This window comes from Boleophthalmus pectinirostris, unplaced genomic scaffold, assembly GCF_026225935.1.
Source record: "Boleophthalmus pectinirostris isolate CB_2022bp ecotype Guang Dong unplaced genomic scaffold, ASM2622593v1 HiC_scaffold_3, whole genome shotgun sequence".
Lineage (NCBI taxonomy): Eukaryota > Metazoa > Chordata > Actinopteri > Gobiiformes > Gobiidae > Boleophthalmus > Boleophthalmus pectinirostris.
Genome location: NW_026571299.1, coordinates 30,399,070 through 30,421,741, shown reverse-complemented (window position 1 = coordinate 30,421,741; position 22,672 = coordinate 30,399,070). Strand labels below are relative to the sequence as shown.

The window sequence follows — 22,672 nt, the reverse complement described above, 5'->3', positions numbered from 1 at the left end:
GGTTAGCACTAATGAAATAGCCCCCCATTACAACTGCTGTTAATTCATTTCTATGGCCTGTAGTGAGATGGTATTGATCTGGGATGCGCTAGCCAACGATTGGCATGGGACTGTCATTAAGAGTTATAAACAAAATCTACTACCACTATTGCATTATTCATGATCATAGAAGCACATTTGTACATGAGGGCCCCACTGCTTTATGTAAGAGCGAATGTTTACTCTAGTATTGTTTGGGTTGACATGAGAAAAGAGGTGGGCATGTGTATTGCCTGCAGTCTTCCAATTAAGAGTACAAAGTGATAGTTATGCGCTTTTGTGGTTCATTTTACAGTCCACTCTTTGTGGCAATGAAACAAGATGAAGTGTAAAACATTTCAGATGAATAATGTATGATGATAAAGAAAAACAGTGGTTAGACTCCAAGGTGTAAATAAGAATTTGTTCTTAATTAGAAGTGAGTAGATTATGGAAATTGGCATAATATTGTGAATGTTGTTTTGAAAATTGTAATATCGAGAATAATAATTAAGTAAGTAAGTCTTATTTATATAGCACTTTTCAAAGACATATGTCGCAAAGATGCTTTACAGAGCATTTTATAGATTCATTATTCTTTTTCTCCACAGCTGGTGGTGGTAAGCTACTATTGTAGCCACAGCTGCCCTGGGGCATACTGACGGAAGCGCGGCTGCCATGCCAATCGGCACCATCGATCCCTCCGAACACCACCATCACTTACGCACACACCACTTTCATAGTAGGCAATGTGGGTGAAGTGTCTTGCCTAAGGACACGACAACAGTTTTTGTGACTGGCACCTCACTGTGGCACCTGATGTTCCCAGTGGTCTCCCATCCAAGTACTAAACAGGCCCAGCCTTGCTTAGCTTCTAAGATCTGACGGGATCAGGCTTTGACAAGCCGGTATGGCCACCGGCATAATAAAAATGCTGCAGAAATGGCTTATTACAACATAAAACATGTTTTAGCACATTTCATTTGGATTGTCATTATCCTAATATTCTTATCTGAATACTCCAAAATCTATTCTTTTTGTACTTGCTAAAATAAATAAAATAAAAAATACTATTAGACATTACACCTTCATAATCCATTCAAACACATGGATCAAATGCATGTTAAGTTACTATTAGCAGCTATTAAACCTCAAACTTCCTTACAGTGTGTCATGTATTGAAAAAACAGGCCTAAGTAGCATCTCAGCACATCAGAGCAGGCCAGTCTCTGTGAGAAAAACACTTGTTATTTTGGTGTGAAGAGAGTGACTCACCATGAGGCGGCACATGGAGAAGAGCACGCTGAAGAGGGTTTCCAACGCCCACACGCACTCCTCCGAACCACTCTCGCCCTGAAACACAGAGCCACACAGAGACTTCATAACCAAGACCACTATAATGCAAGGAAGCAAGACTAACTATAGCCGAGACCACCTGCACAACTATAGACTGTAAAGAAGCGGACTAAGGGAGTGTGACGTCCCCCATAGAGTTCGGTTTCAGGCAAATTAAGCTCATTAGGCAAGCAATTATTGTGAAAAACAGTGAAATAAACACTAGAATCATGTAGAGCGGGTTAATACAAACATTTTAAGACCAAAATGACAGCAGTTAAATGGAAAGTCAATTGGATCCAGAGTCGATGGAGCCAGAAGCACACCCATGCTCACTTTTTATTTGGAACAGGGCAGGTAACAGGTTGACTATGTCCATTTAGATACAGTCTAGTACGTGCATAACTGAGACCGCTAGAATGCATGGAAGCAAGACTACAGCTGAGACCACCTGTTTTAAATTGAATTTACACTTTACTCCCACACCTATTGAGTGTATCACGTGGTACTCCAGAAGTGCTCCTCTGGGTTTTTAAATGTCCCTTTACTGTTACCAACAGCATTTTTGACTTTGGCTTCCATCACAATGTTATTGCTTTGTGTGGCATGTATGCTCTTAAACCTGTCCTCAGAGCAAGTTGCAAGTCAGATCTATGGAGAGTCAAACCCATTACAGTAAAAGTGAATGTTTATTTAGGTAATATGAGCAATAAATAAAAGCAACTTTTTAATGCCATACTGTGGAACAATTCAGACAAGTCAATAACATCTTCCCTTTAAAATGCTTCATTCTGCAGTTTACTGGTAGCTGCAAACCTAATGGCTGGAAAAAACCTTGACTTCCTTATATTACATTATTTTACATTAAAGTGGAAGACCACAGCTAAGGTAAAGTATTGTCCGAAATGCAGGATCTTCATTTTAAAGTTATAATTGTACATTTTTTCTATTTCAATTGCAATTTTCTTACTTTAATGGTGGATATCTTTATTGAAACAAGTGACTAGTCTTTCTGAGCATACAATCAAAAGTCATGAAACAGTCAATTACCACAAGTACATCAGTGTTATTATCACCATGTTAAACCTGCTCTCACCTTCAGACGGCGACGGTTGGTCCTGACGTACCAGTTTGTGAGCATGTCCACAAACTTCACCAGTCGAGGAACCACAGTATATAGGCGATAAGCTAAAATATTTGTAAAAAGAGACAATGAATCATCTTACATATATAAAAACTACCTAAAATCAAATAATATCAAATGCTTTGTCTTACCGTCCATCTCAGCTTTGAAGAACTGGATGAGGGACTGTGTGAAAGACAGGATCCATTTGTCCATGATGTTGTCACTTTGTTTGGCCGTGTTTTCATTGTAGAGAAACTGGATATTCTCCTCCTGACAATGTGATAAGGATTTTAGCATCAGATTGTACTGCATGCTGCATATTTATTGTGCAAGAAATTCGATGTATTGCAATAATCACAAAGTCCAAGCTCATTTTCAGCTGAGTATTAAGCCTTAACATACACTTTATTTAGTAATGAGGTTTTATGTTGGAGCCAATCTTAAAGAAAAAGGAACAAGGGAATAATTTTTACTGCATTTATCATTTACAATTTAAAACCCTGCCAAAAATAGGTGGTGGTTTACTGCCTTTAATTTTCTATTTCTGTGGAATCATGCAGGTGTCATGCTTCCTCCAGAAGAAGTGTTGCTTTAGCAGCATCATGAACTGTAAATACTGCATGTAAAGAGTCCATGGATGTGGTCACTGAGGTCAAAGGGGACAATATTTTTACTTAATGATTGACTGGATAAATTATTTCATTTTATTGGCATGTACACCATTTATGACATCAACCTGTCCAGGGACTGAAGATGGAAATTTGCAATCTATCTATAATCTGGCACAAACATATAACCTTTTAGTGAAGGTCAATGTTTTATGTGCATTGTCCCTGATAAATACATAAACTAAACGAAGTCAAATTTATCAGAATATAGCCAACATTTCTACTAAAATTATCCTCTATCATATGTTTTATTTCAAATATGGTAAGCCTTATTTCTGTTCTCACACTTACCTTCTCCAGCCTCTGGACGTTTTGCACCAGGAACCGGTAGGCGTTGTACCAGGGCAGAAATACATCTTTCAGGACATCCCGGACCCCCTCCTCTTTGAAACGCAGGTTCTCAGCTCTCACCACTGGAGAGTTGATCAGGTACAGTCTGCAGGGACAGTGGAAAAAATTGGTTTCAAAAGAAATTGTACGTAGCTTTCTACCACAATATTCATTGAAAAAATACCTGAGTAGTGTTTACGTTCATAAGTGTTATTCATCATGTATCATTTGCTCTAGAATGTGACCAGCTTTATGTAATAAGCATTTCTGAAGTTAATGAGACAAATAAAAAAAAAACATTTAAATGCAGAGTCATTTTAAATGGTCTTCATCGGTCCAAAATTATCACTTTCCTAAACATTAACCGTAATTAATTTTTCATGCCCAGGCTCCATTAATTTACCAAACTGGTAACTGCCAAATGATGCCATGTGGTTGAATTTACTTAAAATTTAACAAAAATACTGTATGAGGACACTCCTATATTTTTAGGGAGGACACCTTTAGAGACAACCTTTAATTTTGGCAGGAGATTGTTGTTCTGACTTTGTAAAAAGCTGAACTTCTAAGTCCAGTAAATCCTGTTCAATTTAAAGATGTGAGACCTTACAAACGGTTTCATGCCTACTCCTCAAACATACTTTTAATTGAACCTTTTTATCAAGTCATTACTCTGCAGTTTATATTGTAATTCCAGTCAAAAGTGATTGCTGTTTTGTAATAAAGGCCGGTGCCAACATAACACTTCAGTTATTCAGTATTCCTTGCGCATGTACTCTGTGTTAAGTAAGTCTGTGTAGTAACTCAATCACATCAAACTCTGAAAGACAACCTTGAGTTTTGGCTGTAATTCAGTTCTTGGGACTTTACTGAGGGGGAACAAAATTGAGGGAAAAAAAAAAAAAAAAAGCGACTACTGTGGAGCCACACTGGATCCATATTTTCACAATTATGTGAAAACTGAAAATTCATGTTTAGTAGTCTATATACACATTTAAAAGGGACACTATGTAAGTATGCAAGATCGTGACATGACCTATACGTGTTGCCAGATACGATAAAATATAAAAACATTGGAAATTATGACCAAATGGTCTCGAAATCCACTTGGTTTAAACCTAAAAGGACTCTCTCTGATCTGAATCCTCACAACCTAAACCCTAAACAGCACTGCTAGCCAATCATAAGATATATATTCAGAAGTATAAAAACATCTTTTTAAAAACAGCCCATGTCAGGCTACATACAATACCTTTAAACATGTAGAATTTAATATTGCATTGTCTAACCTCCGCTCGTTCATCTCTACTGTAAATGTGGGCATATGGTTTGGCTGCATAGTGCTTTATTCATTGGCCCATATGGTGCTGTGTGTTTACACCGGAGGGCAAAGGACATTACTATGCAAGGCTTTGGAGGCAGGAGTGCTACTTGGATATGCAAAAAATGTGAAGAATTGTCCTTTTGGTGCTCTTCAGTGTAGGGACCAGTCTCAAATACAAAGTGGGAAAAAAACTGAGGCACTCAAAATGTACAAAATAATTAAAAGCCTTTAATACCTTGGTATTAAAGGCTAGGATACTTTTTGAGTGCCTCAGTTTTTTTCCCACTTTGTATTTTTTTTTTTTTACTTTTTTTTTATTTATTTAAAAGGGACAATGGATATTCATGAACATATACTTGTAAATACGCCAGAATTTGCCCTAAGGCTACTTTTCATCTGTAGTCCCTGGCAGGTCAGAGAGATAGAGACATAAAACGTGTCACAATAGACAAACACACAAGCATGACATACAACACTGACATTTACATAGGAGCATAACATTAGTGATCACAGATCTGGTTTCTCTTGAGCCATTGTTTCAGATTAGTTTTAAATTAACTGAATGTGGTGGAGTCTCTTATAGCAGCTGGGATGTTGTTCCAGATTTCTGTGCCCTTGACTGATAACACCTGTTGACTGAAAGTTGTGCGTCTATAGGGTATTGCACAGTCGCCTCTGATAGAGGCTCTTGTTACCCGACCACTAGTGCTGGACCTGGGCTTAATGAACTCACCCAGAGCTTAAGATATTATACTTCTGTAGTATGAGACAATGATGAAACGATAAAGATTTCCTATCAAATATCTTTAACGCTTTTTAAAAAAGTGATTCTATTATTTTTAAGGTTGTCATGCTTGTTAGTGACCAGTTAGTAATGCTGTATTCAATATGAGAGAGAATCATGCTGTGGAGAAATATTTTAGCTGCATTTTCTGGCAATGATGCTCTAATTTGCCTAAAATTGTGAATATTTAGGACATTACTATGTACGTGCTCCATCTCAATATTTACAACTCAATCTCTTGTGGTAACAGAAGTTGAACAAGAACAGGGCCAGAAATCTTTGCGAGTGCAGTACTTGTGAACGTCTGATAAATAAGTGAAAAAGCGTTGCTGGTTGAAGTACCTTAAATGGCAATGATTATAGTTCGACTAGGATCAAATTGGATAGTTTCCTATTTGTGACAAAATCTGTATTGAGTGTCAGGCCTTCTCCTTGACATCAAAAGTTTGAAATATCAAGATCAAGTTAGAAATGTTAGTCACATCACCAAGTACCAAGTACAGATACAATAGTAAGGATAATAGGAATTGCTGTGGTAGTTTAAGTAGTAAGCACAGTAATCACAGCAGTAGTTGAAGTAGTGCCACTGATAAAAACATGGCACACTTTGATACCTGTTTTAACCCAACAAGATGCTTTCCATGTAGTACTAGTAACAAGGCGGCTATTTTTTTTTTTTACACAATCACAGGTTGTAATAGCTGTTCAAGACTTTAGGGGCTTTGAAGAGTCCCTTGTCTCTAATCTGCATTGCACTGTTAGTTGTGAGGCAAATATTGAAACATTTCTGACACAAACATGGAGATCGGAACCCAGTGGCACACAAACTTCCACGCTTCATTGGCCCACACGAGTAGCACCAACTAACCTGAGGGCATCGGCACCATAATTCTGCACGATAAGACCAGGATCGGGATAGTTTTTCTTGCGTTTACTCATCTTCTGTCCATCACTGAAGGGAGAGAGGGAGAGAGAGAGATGGATATACAGGCATTAATGTACAGAGGCAGGGAGAGAGCATGCATGATCAGAAGTGCATGTTGGGAAAAGCCCGAGTTGGATTTTTCAGTTTAAGTGAAGTCTTCCAGGTCAGCAGTCTGGTGAGCATTGAGCTGCACTGAGCCCCTGGGCTAAAGAGCTGCTCTGACAAGAGGCTAAAAAGGCTAAAGCTAACATACAGTGTATAACAACAATCAGAAGAAACTACAAGTAGGACCTAAAGGTGCATTATGTAAGTTTCTGGTTAGGGGTCCTGTTCATACTCGTTTCTGTGGAGAACTTATTGCTTTGCCTGGAATGTTCCACAGTATGGTATGAAACTCATCCAGTTAGCATTTATAAAATTACATGTGTTTTATTTATTGACAATAGGTAGGAAAAACAAGCACTGCACAGATCTGGCCTAGTTAAGTCACTTCCTTGTCTCCATGGAGATTGATTAGTTCAATGCCATACTGTTTGCATTCCAGCATCACACTATTGAGTCATAGGATTAAATCATGTGCAAATAAATAATTCACAATGTAACTAAATGATATTTTAAAATGCATAAATGACAATTACAACTTAATATTCAGAATAGGAAATTGTAATTTGCTGTGCTTTACCTTGCAAGGACCAAACCGTTGACAATGACATTCTTAAAGGGAGGTTTGCCAAACAAAGCAGTGGAAAGGACCAGGAGGGTATAAAACCTAGAAAAAACAATGTATTTTTTTCACTAATCAACATTGGCAATATCAACTGTCATACAAGATGTTTATTTCTGCTTTAAAAAATGTTTCTAGAGGTCAAAATTACAAAGTTAGTAGTAAAGGAAATGGTTTAAGTTTAGTTGCAAGTACTATTGTTTTGTACAGCTCTTCTCATTCAGACATATTTCATTGTACTGTTGACTGTATGTTAACCTGTATAAGACAAATAAATCTAAATCTATCTATTCATGCTTGTTCTCACCATCCTCTGGTTTGGTCAATGCCCTCGGCGATGAAGTCGGCGGGGAAACAATCTTCAAACTCCTTTCTGTTCTCAAAGGGATAGTGCACCTGAGCATAGGGCATGCTCCCAGACTCAAACCAACAGTCGAAGACCTCGGTTACTCTTCGCAGGACGCCTTTACCACAACGGGACGGGATAGTCAGATTGTCAATGCTGTAATGACGGAAAAACAATATCTATAAGTTAAAGTGCCCATATTACGCTATTTTCTGATCACTTATAATGTTGCTTCCTCATCAGAAACATGAGGACACCTCAAAATACAACACCATGAGTTGTGTTTTGTTTCATAGTCACATGTTTAACACACAAACCCTTACGTATTCACATACTTATTCTGAGCTCTTCTCTCAAACAGAAAACACTCTGTTCCACCTTGTGATGTCATGTGGTAATACAGGAAGTGCTCCACTGTGTTTTAAACTCCATAAACCTTCACTAGAATCATCTGGATAATTTCAGTCCTGGAATGTCTCTACTGAACTCAAGATAAAAAGTAGCTGTTAACTACCGCTTCATGACATGACAAGGTTAACACTCTTTTGGTTACTTTCTGTAGTCAGCATGTTAGCACATTTTGCTGAATTTTTTTGACATTTAAAAGTCAATGGGGACCCCTACTGATGTGTGGGCTGCAATAACCACAGAATATAATTGACCTTACAGATCGACTCAAGTCACTAATAACTGCAAGCAACTATTCAAAAACTCTGGCAACTTACTGGAAACCATCTAAGGAATTTTTTTTCCAAAACCCATCATAATTTGCAAGGATTAATTTATTCAAAATATTATCCTTAGCTAATCAAATGACTAAATATGTCTTCTCACCTCTCCCTGTGCAGATCAGTGACTTTGACTCCTGTCAGCTCCTCCAGTTCAGCCATGGACCCAACACACACCACCTGAACACAAGAATACCAGTACAAAAGAGTATTACATTTAGACATCATCACTATTAATTACATAATCCTAACCTTGTACCTACTAGAAGCCCCATAGAGAAGCACTATCAATGCCACATGAGTCAAACTGCTAATTTAGGGCCTCTTTTGCGCGTATTATTATCCAATGTCACAGATTTAGGCCTACTTTAGGAAACCTCTAGGTAACTTTACCTCCAAACTAAGTGTTACGTCGACTCCTAGGAGAGCTAACCTGTAGGATCTGCTCCACTTATGCCAAAGCAAAGTGGCCCAGATACAGCCCCATTTTCAATTTCATTTCATTTAAAGGCTATTGAGGTAATGTACAGAACTTGGTCAATCAGTGGCTCTGAAAGTAAGATGACTTGGAAGGTGTCATTTTAAAAGTATTACAGTTTTTAATCTACTATAACTTTGTGATACTGGGTCAAATAATGTTAAACTAAGTAAACTCAATAAATACAATTAAACCTGCGTTACAGACTTGCACTTAACATGGTTATTTTAGAGGTCCAGAGTGGTAAAATCTGAGCCTCTCGGGTAGATGAATGGGTAGCAGTCGCAATACTGTAAGTGGTAGTAGTATTAATCATGGAAACTAGCACTAAAACAGTAAGTAGTAAAAAAAAAATTACAAATCAAATAAAACTAGCTTGCAAACACTATACCAAGGAAGATACTCAAGATGTTTTCATGAAATAATTGCAGAGAAAAAGACCAGTACTAGTGGTACTACAAATATTCATGGCATTAATGGCTGTAGTCAAAACAAGAAATATTGCATATATAATATAATAATAATATCCTATTATGATCACATAATAGAAGCAGAACAGTCCATGTAGCACTAGTAACACAATAATTACACTTTGACCATATTAATGAACAGTACTGGAAATAAATGATTAGGCAGAGGAGGAGTATTGGCAGTCACTGATAAACTGCAGTGTGTATTGGGCGTGCAAGTGCCCACAGAGGGGGGAGAGAGAGGCATCGGGGACAGCTCTGGAAACAGCCAGGATCCTATTTGAAGAAGGAGGTCACGGACTGTCCCTCTTTCAGCCTCTAAGAGACTCCATTTCTCCAACACTCAAACAGCCCCATTTATGACATGGGCACAGGCACAGGGCAGATACTGACGCACTGACCAAAAATTACACTGCCACTTTCATCTTAGAGCATTAGAAAGGACTAGATTTAAATAGATAGATATATATTCTCAACACACTTAAGTGTGCATATATTAAATTCATTATAAGATGATAGTTCGGAGCTGATGTCACCAACATCCCCTTTGGGTGTGGTGCTAACTGAAGGCACTACTCAATCTGAAGCTTTGTGACTCAAATTAGACTTTAATCTGAGTTTTCATTTAACACAATCTGACCCGAAAGAGCGGACTTAGTTGAAACTACAACAGATGACGTGGATTGTGGTCTTAAACAATGACAGTTTTTCAGTTAATCACGCTCACCTTTTTGTTGAAAATCAAACACCTAAACAGGACCATGAATGCTTTTATAGATCACAGGCTCTTGAAAATGTGTTATCTAAAACCATATCTATAACATGTTTAACTGTCAGCAACTGAAATATTTATCTTGATATAATCGTTAATCGCAATTATTGTGGCCATGATAATCCTGACACCAAATTTCAGTATCGTCCCATGCCTAGCCCAGACCCAATATACCTTCCAGCTGTGGTCTTTTACTGTACCCTCACCTCTGCTCCCATCATCTCTGCTGAAGGGGCTTAACACACCTCATGTTATGCTCACTTTGTTTATTTATTTGCCTTTAATGAATCATTCATGTGAGATGTTTCAGTCTTGGTTTAGCGGTGGTCTCAACAGTGCCTCAGGGGAGCAGATTCACACAGCATACACGGGTCTGTCACCACCTCTTTCCTCCTCTCTTTCACTCTCACGCTTTCTCTCTCTCTCTCTCTCTCTTCCCAGCTCCCTTTCCCCCACTCACTCTCCCACTCACCCTCCCACTCACCCTCCCTCCCTCTCCCTCCATCCATCCATCCATCCCTCACGCACTCATCTCCCCCCCCCACCCCCCACCCTCTCTCTACTCCTTTCTCTCACTCCATCTCTCTCTTTTACTCCTCCTCTCCCTCTCCCCCCCTCTACCCCTCTTTCTCCACCCTTTCCTCCCTCTCACAGCAACCATCTCTGCTTCAAACCCTTCAAACGGAGACGTGAGCTTACTCAAGTGTCAAAAGCAGGTCAGAGGGGAGAGATGCCCTGGCTCTGTGCTGGAGGAAATAGGCTTTGGTTTAGAGCACCGCGGGCAAGAAAAACACTTATACATGGTGGATATTAATGCTGTATAAGGATGTCAAAACAATCAATACCCAGATACTCATCAGTACTAAAGCGTGTACTGAAACTCATTTGAACATGTATCAGTAGAAACTAATAGTATAGTAAAAACTCTAGATAAATAAGACAGAAGTGGTCCTTTCCTAAACAGTTTTAGAATGGTCTGGAGGTCACCACCATCATTTAGAACTAGAGCCCGACCGATATGGATTTTGCTGAGGCTGATATGAAACCAATATCATGGAAGTTGGAGCTGCCGATAGCCGATATAATCACTGATATATTTAGTGATGTAAAAATTCACTGTAAATGTTGAATTGTTTAAAAAACTTAGGTTTGGCTCTGGTGGATTTTAAATTGGGTTTATTTAGGCAACATTTATTGTTATTCTGCCTCTTTACATCATATTTACAGACAGTAGGTTGACTTAATGGCATTTTTGCATCACATTCTAGACACTAGTGATGGGTATTCCAGTTCTTTTTAGAGAACCGGCTCTTTTGGCTCGGCTCACTAAAAGCTGCTGGTTCTTTTGGCTCCCAAGTGGCTCTTCAGATTGTTTTGTTGCAAGCAGGACTAAAGCACGTCTAAAGCAGGACTGAATCAGGACTGAACCAGGTCTAAACCAGGACTGAAAAAGGACTAAACCGGGACTTATTTATTTTATGCTAAACTACAGTCAAATATGCTCGTTTTTTTTTTATTGTTTTTTTTTTTTATCCTACGTACACGAAAATTTCTCAAAGTTTCGTTTTTAGCCGCTGCCGCTGTCAAACCACGAATGTGCACGCGGCGTGAAGAGAAAAAAAGTGTGAGAAAGAGAAAACACGGCTCCCAATAAGGATCAGGCTCCCGTCGTTCCCTTTAAAGAGCCGGTTCTAAGAGTCATTTCGTTCGCGACGGACCCATAACTAGTAAAGAAAGTAGCGCTATTAGCCTTTAGCTGTAAATACGTGCGCGCCGCGGTAATTAATTATATGCGCAAATGTCATAATTCACACCTCTATTCACAGCTCATTTACACATCAATGCAGGTCCAGTAGTAAATATACGGCCAATATAGTCACTTTAGAACAGACCAATAGAAAACAGTCTGTTTATGTGCGGGAGCTACAGCAGCTAACCCATAACAAATGACAAAAACTAGCTTCAGAGTCGACATATTTCCAACACTCACCGCTCATACAGGCTCCTCCTCACATCACAAATCTGCACTAATAAATGTCCTTTTAATCCAGACTCAAACCGATTGTCCGTAAAAAGAATATAATCTCAGTGTTTGGATCTGTGTCTGCAGGTGTAAACACACGTGAGTGACGCGACTCTGTGGTGTGTTCAGGGACAGTACGGACACACACAGACAAATGACTCCGTAGATAAATACTGATGTGGAGCCACATATTAGGACATTTATCTGTCTGTAAATTGGATTAAATGAACAGAATGTAGAGAGTCTAAGCTTTATAACGAGGTATAACATGCCCACGTGAAATATCGGCCTCTATCAGCAAGCATATCGGCCCGATAGCCGATATGCCTAAAGATGCCAATATCAGCCGATAATATCGGCCAACCGATATATCGGTCGGGCTCTATTTAGAACATTTAGATACATTTTACAACATACGATCAAAGATTACAGCTAAAGGAAAAATATTTACAGAGACTATTCAGGTTTATGGAGATGCAAACCCAACTCACAGTAAGTTGTGATGATTGATTTTTCAATGCAATAAACAAAACAAAAAGAAAAAAAAAATGTTTTTGTTTTTTTGTCTAAAATGTTGCATACTGTGGCTTTAAACTTATTTTGTATTGAAAAAATGTTTTTGTCCTTCTTTTTGTCAAAGTGTATCTTGTCATAATGGTGCAGGAGTACGAATCCTTTTCCTTAGTATCAACTTGAGCTTTAGTATTGTAAGAATACTGTATATGGTAAGGAGGATTTATGTAGCCAGAAGCTGTGTTCATAAGACAGTTTAGTTAGATAAATCCATCAAACTAAACACAAAAAAATGCATTAAGAAAGATGGATTTAGGATGTGTTTTAGACAAAGATTAATGATCTGCAGACAGACGGCTGTATTTTTCAAACCAAGGACCAGGACTAAAATTTTATATTTTCCAAGTAACATCTTATCGCTAATGGACTAAAATGAGAGTGAGTCATGGTTTGAGTAGTACAGAAAAAAGGTGACACAAAAATGGTTTGGTTAATGTGGTGAAAACAAGACCTAATCCAGAACTAAAAAGAAAATGTGTTTTTTACAACTTATTTAGTTAACTAATAAAATATAGCGTGCAATTGAATCTACTTGGGTTGTAAAATGGGCTATAGAAATTGAAATGATAGGTCAAATAAAGGTCAAACTTACTTTGTTTACATTGTAAATAAGGGCTGGGTGATTTATATATTTATATTATATATATTTCCCCCTCTTTGATCTATTGAGCATTTCAATGCAATTGCATTTAGAATTAAGAAATAAAATGTATTTATTAAAACTAATTAAAAAATGGCTTTCAGTGTAAATTTCCTCACTTCTAAAGACTGGTCCAAATTACATGCTTTTACTGACAGAGGAATGGATGTGGACCCCTTGATTAAAAAGCCCTAAAATGATCACTGACAATTTGAAATGACAAAATCTCAATCTTGGTTCAAATTCGATTAATTGCACAGCCAGACATAGAGGCTTCTTCTTTTGCTTCTTTGAGTGTCATACTATATAACCTCAGTATATAAACATGGCATGAAGTCTGACCTCCTCGTAGTCGTCGCTGACCCACAGGGGGATGGGAGTGCCCCAGTATCGGTTCCTGGACACGGCCCAGTCTCGAGCGTCTCGCAGCCAGTTTCCAAAACGCTTCTCTCGCACAAACTCTGGGACCCTACAGAAGGAAATATGGATAGACAATATTATGATAATAACCTGAAAATGCACTTATATGGGATTTAATATAAATATTACTCTATTTTCTGAACTATGTCAAAATGTTGTTTAATTGTCAAACATATATTAAGAGTTGTTTTGTTTCATTCACACATGTTTAACACACAAGTCCTATATATTTAGGTTGAGCACTCTAATGAAAAACACTGTTCCACCTTGTGATGTCATGTGCTAATACAGGAAGTGCTTCACTGTGTTTTTAGGCTCTATACACCTTCACCAGAATAATTTCAGCCCTGGAAATCCCCGTCTCTACTGAACAAGGTTAAAGCAGTAGCAGTTTCCAAGTTCACAGGTACCACTACATGACATCACAAGGTGGAGCAGAGCATTTTGAGCTTTTTAGATTTAGACAGACCAATAATAAAGAATTACTCAAACATGTGTGATTCAAATAAAATATTCACACATGCATGTTTTGGTGAAGCTACAACATTCTAACATGGCTTAAAGCTCACAAGAGTCCATTTTGTATAATGTAGGACCTTTAATAATAACTTTAACTACATTTCTGCATTACACAGTTACATAATTGCAAGTTACGTAACCTAGTGTTGAAACTAGATTTGAACAAAGACAGTTAAGATACCAAAAACATATTTTTTTAACCTTTTCTGAATAGTTTTAGAGTGGTCTTTATTTATACACAAACTGGTATAACACTACAAAGTAATATTTAAAGAACTACTGTTTATTTGTGTTCAATAAATATCAGTATTTTTCAGTATCAGTATAGGAGAGTATTCCAATATTTAAACCTGCCCTAAATTATAACTAAAGGCATAACAAATAACAGTTAAACATATAACTGATATTTAGTAAACCAATTAAAGACTAGGGAACAACAGGAGATATTAAATAGATACTAAGATTATGATGAAAACTAGATTCTCATTTGAACAAGTATTGAAATCGAAAACAAAATAAATAAGAATAAACACTACTATTTTGTGTTTAAAAAAGTGTTGTTTATAATGACTATGATACTGAAAATCAGTATTGGCTTTCCCTTTTTGAACTTTCAGTACTGCAACAACACCACAACAGACTAAAGTGCAAACTACCAGAAGAACTACTGGTTTTGCGTATGTATAATTATTTATGCATCGCCAGAAGAAGTAAAAGATATAATTTTCTCCATGCATGAATTATCTGATTTCAAACTTTATCAGAAACACAAACAGCTCTGCTCTTCATGAGGCTCAACAACAAAAGGTTATCACTTCCTTCCAGGCATAGTCCCCGTTACATTGTCTTATACTTCGTAACAACCAATTACAGACTTTTCCAGCAGCTCACAATCTTGATTATTTTTTTATTTTTTTTAAGTGGGGGGCAGTTTTCTCTCAGATAACAACATAAGGGAACTGATCTAGGGAAGGGAGTACACCTTATCTTGACTACATATAAAAAAATATTCAAAAATAATTCTAAAATTTGTTGACTGACACACAGTTCCACCTCTGGACCAAAAATAAACATGCTAAGAAACTTACAAATAGTTTCTGGCAAAATGGTCAAGTTTTAGGTATTTCTTAAAATGTTTTGATGCACTGTAAAGACCAAATCAATAAAACTGAAAAAAAAAAACAGTGGCTTTATATTAGATATGTCTAGCAAAACATTATCCTATCCCATCGTATCCTAACACTATTTCACAATCTTGTAATTTTCTATATTTTTCGGTGCAGTGTTGCTCTGGCGATGCTGGTAGTGTGTATGTGTGTGTGTGTACAATCCATTCTCTAACCAATGAGTTCATCAATTCCCATTTGAAGAAGGCATTTCTATTTAGGCCCCTAATATATCAATTTAACGATTTCTTTGGCAGAGTTCAGCACCAGCCCTGCAGCTCACCACACCCCCACTCCCCCTCCCCGCTCAAGGCTAAATCTGGATTTAAACTGCACCAGTCTTGTAGAAAAAGCCATTTAGACAGAGGAAGGGTTCTATTGTAGGCCAAATACAGGGGGGTGGGAAGCTGAAGGGATGTTATAAAGAGAACTAGATAAATTAGCATTAGTAGCTGATTCTGCAGATTGGGCAAAATAAAATGGTTTGTATTGCACATTACCTGCATGTATTCATAGAGATGCAAAGTTAAATCCACACTTCAGAATCATCTCCATGTAGATAAATACATTTTATGACATACATTGGAATATTCTAGCCATAGAAGCAACACTTCCTTGAAGACTAGAGTCAGATTTATGGGGATTCAAGCGTGCTCACAGCAAAGCTGCATATTTTTGTATGTTTTTCAGTGCAATAAATATATCCAAAATGAAAAAAAAATCATGTTTTTATTTTAAAAAGTTAAGAGCAAGATTATAACCATGTTCCTTACAACTCTTAACTCTCCCAATTTAAAACGGGGAACCAGTATGTTTGCAATGTCTTGCTTAACATATAAAAAAATACTGAAAATGAATGTATGATTAATGAGCAAATACATGTATAAAGCCCCGTCTTTAACAGCAGATTTTCGCCCCTGAAAACTGTACCCCTGTTCAGCTGCTGCTGTGGATCCTCACCTTTCTAACGCACCTCATTCATCTCAGTTTGACAGTCCCATTACCAGCGCCAGCAGAGAGAGAGGAGCATGGGGCAATACCACTTAGCAAAGCCATCATGTGCAAGCTCACTTCTGATACTGGGATTTTCAATTACAATTAGCATCAGGCTAATGTTACCCACTAATGCCATTTAAAGTGTATTATGCTTTATAATACTTTGAAAGGGGCATTAACAAGGATAAGGTGAAAATAGCAGAGGAGTGGTATATCATGAGTCTAGAATCATTGACCAAGAATGCTTCTATTCTTCTAAGACTACACTTCTTCATACTTTATGGTGCACTATGTAACTTCTGACAGGGGGCCCACCACCTGATTGTCTCTCTGTGGATGTTATTGCTTTTTCTTGGAATATTCCAGAGTATGGCACTAAAGGTCCTCATCAGTTGTGTTTTGTTTCATTCAAAAATGTTTGAGTAACTCTTTATTATTTAACTGCCTTCATCTCCAAAGCTCATTAAAGCTCTGTTCCAACTTGTGATGTCATAAGTGGTAGTTTTCAAGGTAAGTGCTACCTTTTACCTTTATTTCAGGAGAGAGTGGTAATTTCAGGGCTAAAATTACCCAAATGACTCTAGTGAAGGTATATAAAATTTAAAAACAATGTGTATGACAGAAAAACTAAATAAGCAGGTCAGGATTTGTGTGTGAAACATGTATGAATGAAACAAAACAAAACTTCAGGTATGTTTTTATGAGGAAACAACATTGTGATATAATCGCATAATAGGGCTCTTTAAACTTATCTATTTCGTTGTCACCGGCTTGTCTCAATGGAGATATAGTTTAATGCCACACTGTGGAACATTCCAGGGCAATCAATGTTGCATTATGTTATCATGTGTGAAAGAAAATATTTTACCAGTAGCATTTCCCATTGTTGTCCAACAGTTTGTCCACCATGTTCTCCACTCGCACAAACCAGCTGGGCACAGCTTTGTAGATGAGAGGCGTGTCTGACCTGGGGAAAACACATAATGGTTATTTAATTTTATGACAATACAGATAGAAACATAGGATAGAACCATGTGAAAACAAATATGCAGACTGATTTTATATATATATATAATAAATATCATTTTGAAACTGTGGTGTCAAAATGTAAAGCATCTTTGAGTGTCCAAAATAGAACTAAAGTAATGAAATGCAATATTATATTTTAAAATTGTCCATTTGTGTTTGTAAATGAATGTGAATTCTATGTAATATCTGCCACAAAAACTGGCTACTGGTAACAATTTATACTAATTCCAATATTTACAGTCTTAAATCATGAAGGCTTAATAAATAATGAGCAAACTGTTTAATAAGAATGATACAGACAACAACAACTACTTAATGAAGTTTTAGAAGTTAGGATTAGGGTAAGAAATAAGTAGTGACCAAGCCTGAATCATTGTTAGTAAACTATTTGTTCATTATGAATAAATTCTTAGTTCATTCTTTATAACAAATTATTAAAGTGTAGTTATCATAAAGTGTTACTGATCTAATAGTATCTGGCTCTCCATAAGGGATCTTTAGTTGTCATGGGAAAATGTGGGCTGATGTTATGTGTAAGTCAGCACACTGGCAGAAACCACAAACCTCTATTGACAAAGTGCACAGATCCTCAGGGAACATGTGGACAGAAAACCTACAAACCACTGAGTCTGAATACAAGGATTTTACACCAAACCACAGCACAATACCTGACATTTATCATCATTGATATATTAACAAGTCCAACGGATATCACTGTGTCAATGGCCTTTTGAAACATAAGAGATTTTATCCGGGAAACGACAACTCAACTATAAATCACACTGAGGGCTGACAAAATGTAAATGCACTGTAGCAAAATTTTAAAAAGCATTTTATGGTAAATCGGATTACTGTGGGGTCTAATTGAACTGTGGTCCAGATAGTCAAAGTCTGAATCAAAGTTTTGATTGATTGATTGATTCGTTTTTATTTCGAGTTTGAGCCATGAGAGAAACAATAATCATATATACTACATACACATTGTAAACAACAGAAAAGCACATTTCTCGAAAAGGAGTGGGAAGAAGAAAAACTTATAGGAACCCACCTCTATTCATGACATAGTTTCAGAAATTTTGTGGTTGTTTCTGTACATTGATCACGGAACTTTACAAATATTTAAACATAGCAAAATAAATTACATATTATGCATACAAAATATAATTTTGTATGCATTTTGTACTGTACACATATATATATACACATATACATGCGTACACATACCATGCATATATACATATATACATATATATATATACATATATACATACACATATATATACATGTATGTATATATATATATATGTATATGTGTGTGTGTGTGTGTGTGTGTGTATATATATATATATATATATATATATATATATATATATATATATATATACACACATACACACACATACTGTATACTTTTTTTTTTTTTTTTTTACATCAATCAGTGCTGTCACTCACCCTTATATCCCGAAAGCGATAATTCCTTTTAAAGCTGTGAATATTTGGGCACTGCTTCAGGTTGTCTCCCAACCCATTCCACAGACTGACCCCACACACAGATAAACACATGCTTTTCCTGGTGCTTCTCGCTGATTTTGTTTTAAACTTATCCCTTCCCCTTAATTCATAATGTGCTTCTTGTGTACTGAACAGTTTTTGGAGATTTAACGGCAGCATAGTTTTGTTTGCTTTATACAAAAGCAAAGCAGTGTAGAATTTCACTAAATAAAAAAAAATTAATAATTTTGATTTGAAAAACAAATTGTTTGTATGATCCATATAACCAACCTTATGCACTATTCTCACAGCACGTTTTTGCAATTTGAAAAGGGGAAGAAGTAATGTTTGGTAGTTATTGCCCCAAATTTCAATACAATATGTCAGGTATGGAAGTATGAGAGAGCAATACAATATGTAAAGAGCCTTTTGATTAAGAATGTGTTTCCCTTTGATTGATTACTGCAATACTTTTTGAGACCTTAGATTGTATGTATCTGATGTATGGTTTCGAGCTTAGCTTTTCATCTATCGTTATACCTAAAAATTTATTTTCAGCAACCCACTCAATTTTAACCCCATCAACCTGGATTGAAAGTTCTGAATTTCTTTTATAATTACCAAAAAATATAGCTTTTGTTTTCTTTAAATTTAAGGATAACTTACTGGAATCCATCCATAATTTTAGTTAATTAAGTATTCATCATTGTAATAAGTTGTTTATAATTGTCACTGGCAAGAAATATATTGGTGTCATCTGCAAATAAAATTATTTTTAATGTGTCAGATGTTTTAAATATGTCATTTATGTACAAATTAAATAATTTAGGTCCCAAAATTGAGCCTTGTGGCACTCCACAAGCAGTAGTCCTAAATCCGGAAGTATATCCATTTATTTCCACAAACTGTTGTCTTCCTGTCAGATAGCTTTCAATCCAGTTTAGAGCAATGCCCCTTATGCCATACAGTTTAAAGGTTGTATGGAGGATTTTTTTTGTTTCAAATTGTCAATGATAGCATTATAATATAAATGATAAATGTTTTGTCTTGTATTGTGGTGCTTATTTCTGTAATTTTTTCTGCTAGTTCAGGACCTATTTTTACAAAGAAATCATTAAAGTTGTTAACAATGCTGGGCATGTCATCTATCACATCATTCTCATCGACAAAATAATCAGGGTATGAGTGCTTTTTAGAGCCTTCTTTAATTATGCTATTCAATATACCCCAATTTTTTTTTACATTATTTTTATTATTTTCAAGCAATTTATTATAATATAATTTTCTACTGTTCCTTATAATATCTGTCAACTTATTCTTATATAATTTGTACCTTCTTTCTGAATCCTTCGTTTTCAATTTTATGAATTGTCTATAAAGATATTTTTTTCTTTTTACAAGCATTCTGTAACCCCTTTGTTAACCAAGGACAATTAAATTTTCTTTTTTTGGTTTTACATTGTTGAACAGGACAGTGTTTATTGTATAGTGTCAGAAATATGTCTAAAAAATTATTGTAGGCTCTATCAACGTTGTTCTCCAAGTATACTGAACTCCAGTCCTGATCATTAAGGTCTTCATTCAGTGATCTAACAGTTGGATCATTGGATCGCATTCTTTATATACATAATTATCAACATTACAATTCTTTTGAACTCTTTCACCACAACATAGGAATACTGGTAAGTGATATGTTATATCGCATATCATTAAACCACTAATATTATTGTCCACATTGTTAGTAAAAATATTATCAATAAGGGTAGCACTGTGATTTGTAATTCGGCTGGGTCTTGTAATAGTTGGGTATAAGCTCAGGCTATACATTCTATTAAGAAAATCGTCTGTCATTTTATGTTTAGCAGGATTTAATAGATCAATATTGTAATCTCCACATATGTAAATTGTTTTGTTATTGCTCATTGAGAAAAATTTTTCTATCCAGTCATTAAATACTTCAACATTTGTTCCAGGAGATCGAGTTCGAGTCAAAGTCCAGGTTAAAGTAATTTAGTGTAATTGGGTTGAGTCTGGTTTGGCTTAGTCTAGGAGATATACTAGTAAAATCAGTTTAATTCTTCATTAGAACTAGAAAAGGTTAGTCCCAATTTAGTACATTTAAGCTCTTTAGGATTCTCTCAAGGTTATATTTTCTTCCCTAGAATGGTGATGGACTGATTTCTCTATTGGTGATGACATAGCTTTATATTCCAAATCCCAAAAGCATGCCTACCCCAAATATAAACTCAGATTTTCCATTTATTTTGGGACTTGGGAAGCTGTGGTTTTATTATAGCCTTGTGTGAACACGTCTTACCTCCAGCAGAATGGGTAACTGTGTTTGAACGTGCTGGCATTGACGAGACGCCCGTGCTCCTTCAGCCACTTGATGATATTTTTGTCAGCATCCTACACACACAACAAAAGACAGGCATGTTTTTTAAGAAATACTTCCAGAGGACTTGTTAAAAATACACAAATACACATCTCCTACTTAATTACAAAATTAGCCAGGTCACATTAGTGTGGTAGTAAGTAGACACTTTACAAAGTCATGATTTAATTTCAGTTATGAAAACTGTGAAACACTGATTGAACAACTTAAACATTTTCCTTTCTTCTGCTAAATGTGTTTTTTAAGTCTGTATTTTTTTAAATGAGTATTATATTTTATATATAGCTTACAGTCATGTATCAGTTATATAGAATATTTCAAGTGGAGGGTTTGCCACCAGCTTGATTCCATAGATATAAACTTCTCTCCATGGAATGTTCCACTGTAGCATTAAATTGAATAATCTCTTTGACAGTGACACCTCAAGGCCAAGTCACAGGTCAGACTAGAGGTCAAGCGAGCAGGTGCACAGTAAGAATGCATGTTTATCCAGGTAATTTTTAGAAATTAAATGTAATTTTTAAAAAAATTGATGTGTTTTAAATCACACTGTGAAAAATTCTAAGCAAAGCATTACATTGGGTCCTCCATCAAAAAGGTTACATAGGGTATCTTTAATACTTCATTTTTTTGTGTAATCATGATTCACAGCAAATTCAATTATTCAGGCAAAAACACAGATTTTAAGTTTCTAGAAAAAATGTTTGCCTTAGGCAAAAGAACAAAACAGCCCAGGGACACAGAGTCTTTAGGTTTATTCAGCTTTCCTCACATGATAAACTGTTAGCAGTGATATCAGTTCACCTGGCAGCTCTCCTTGCATGATTTTGGTGTTATCTGAGTCAATTACTTCACATCTTAAGAGGAAATTTAATCATCCGTTCAACAATAAGATATACTACATTTGCTGACAGCCACTATTCCACTAGCGACTATAGTATACCTATTCTATACATTGTGAAAGGAATGATAATGCATTTTCTTATTTGTTTACTTTATTCATTCACACAGAATGCAAAAAACAAATAACTACACCACACGTTCATTCGATAAATCTTACCCGATAATTGTGCGGCACATGCATTTTTGGCCCACTATCTAACAGCTAATCAGCCTTGTGCATGTTATCACACATTGTTTCATCTTCCTCCAACCAAGCCTGAAAAGCTATTTAACAAAAGACTCATAAATATTAATTCTCGACATGGTGGTGCTAGGCAAACTGCAGTGACCTTTTAGTTTTTCCGCCCATGCTGGATTTTGTCATGCCTGACCCGCGCTCATTAAAACATCAGAGTGCACTTGTAATGCAGAGATATAGAGCAACTTCACTTCACAACCTGGTCCATCAAAACAAAATGGGGTGGTACAAAGTTAATGAAATAGAGGCTC

General features: G+C 36.3%; 1 protein-coding gene and 1 pseudogene across 1 annotated transcript in view; both read right to left on the bottom strand.

Annotated features, from left to right (window-relative positions):
• The window catches only part of iars1 (isoleucyl-tRNA synthetase 1), a 57,902-nt gene that overhangs the window by 19,073 nt on the left and 16,157 nt on the right, over positions 1 to 22,672 (bottom strand). The window contains exons 12-22 of the mRNA XM_055160165.1: positions 21,203 to 21,294; positions 17,234 to 17,332; positions 13,607 to 13,733; positions 8,415 to 8,488; positions 7,542 to 7,736; positions 7,193 to 7,279; positions 6,454 to 6,537; positions 3,439 to 3,583; positions 2,629 to 2,749; positions 2,450 to 2,541; positions 1,294 to 1,371 (exon numbers count right to left, since the gene is read on the bottom strand). Of these exons, the coding sequence (XP_055016140.1) occupies positions 1,294 to 1,371; positions 2,450 to 2,541; positions 2,629 to 2,749; positions 3,439 to 3,583; positions 6,454 to 6,537; positions 7,193 to 7,279; positions 7,542 to 7,736; positions 8,415 to 8,488; positions 13,607 to 13,733; positions 17,234 to 17,332; positions 21,203 to 21,294 (1,194 nt within the window). The remainder of the gene's footprint in view (positions 1 to 1,293; positions 1,372 to 2,449; positions 2,542 to 2,628; positions 2,750 to 3,438; positions 3,584 to 6,453; positions 6,538 to 7,192; positions 7,280 to 7,541; positions 7,737 to 8,414; positions 8,489 to 13,606; positions 13,734 to 17,233; positions 17,333 to 21,202; positions 21,295 to 22,672) is intronic.
• LOC129411113 (5S ribosomal RNA) lies at positions 823 to 940 on the bottom strand (annotated as a pseudogene).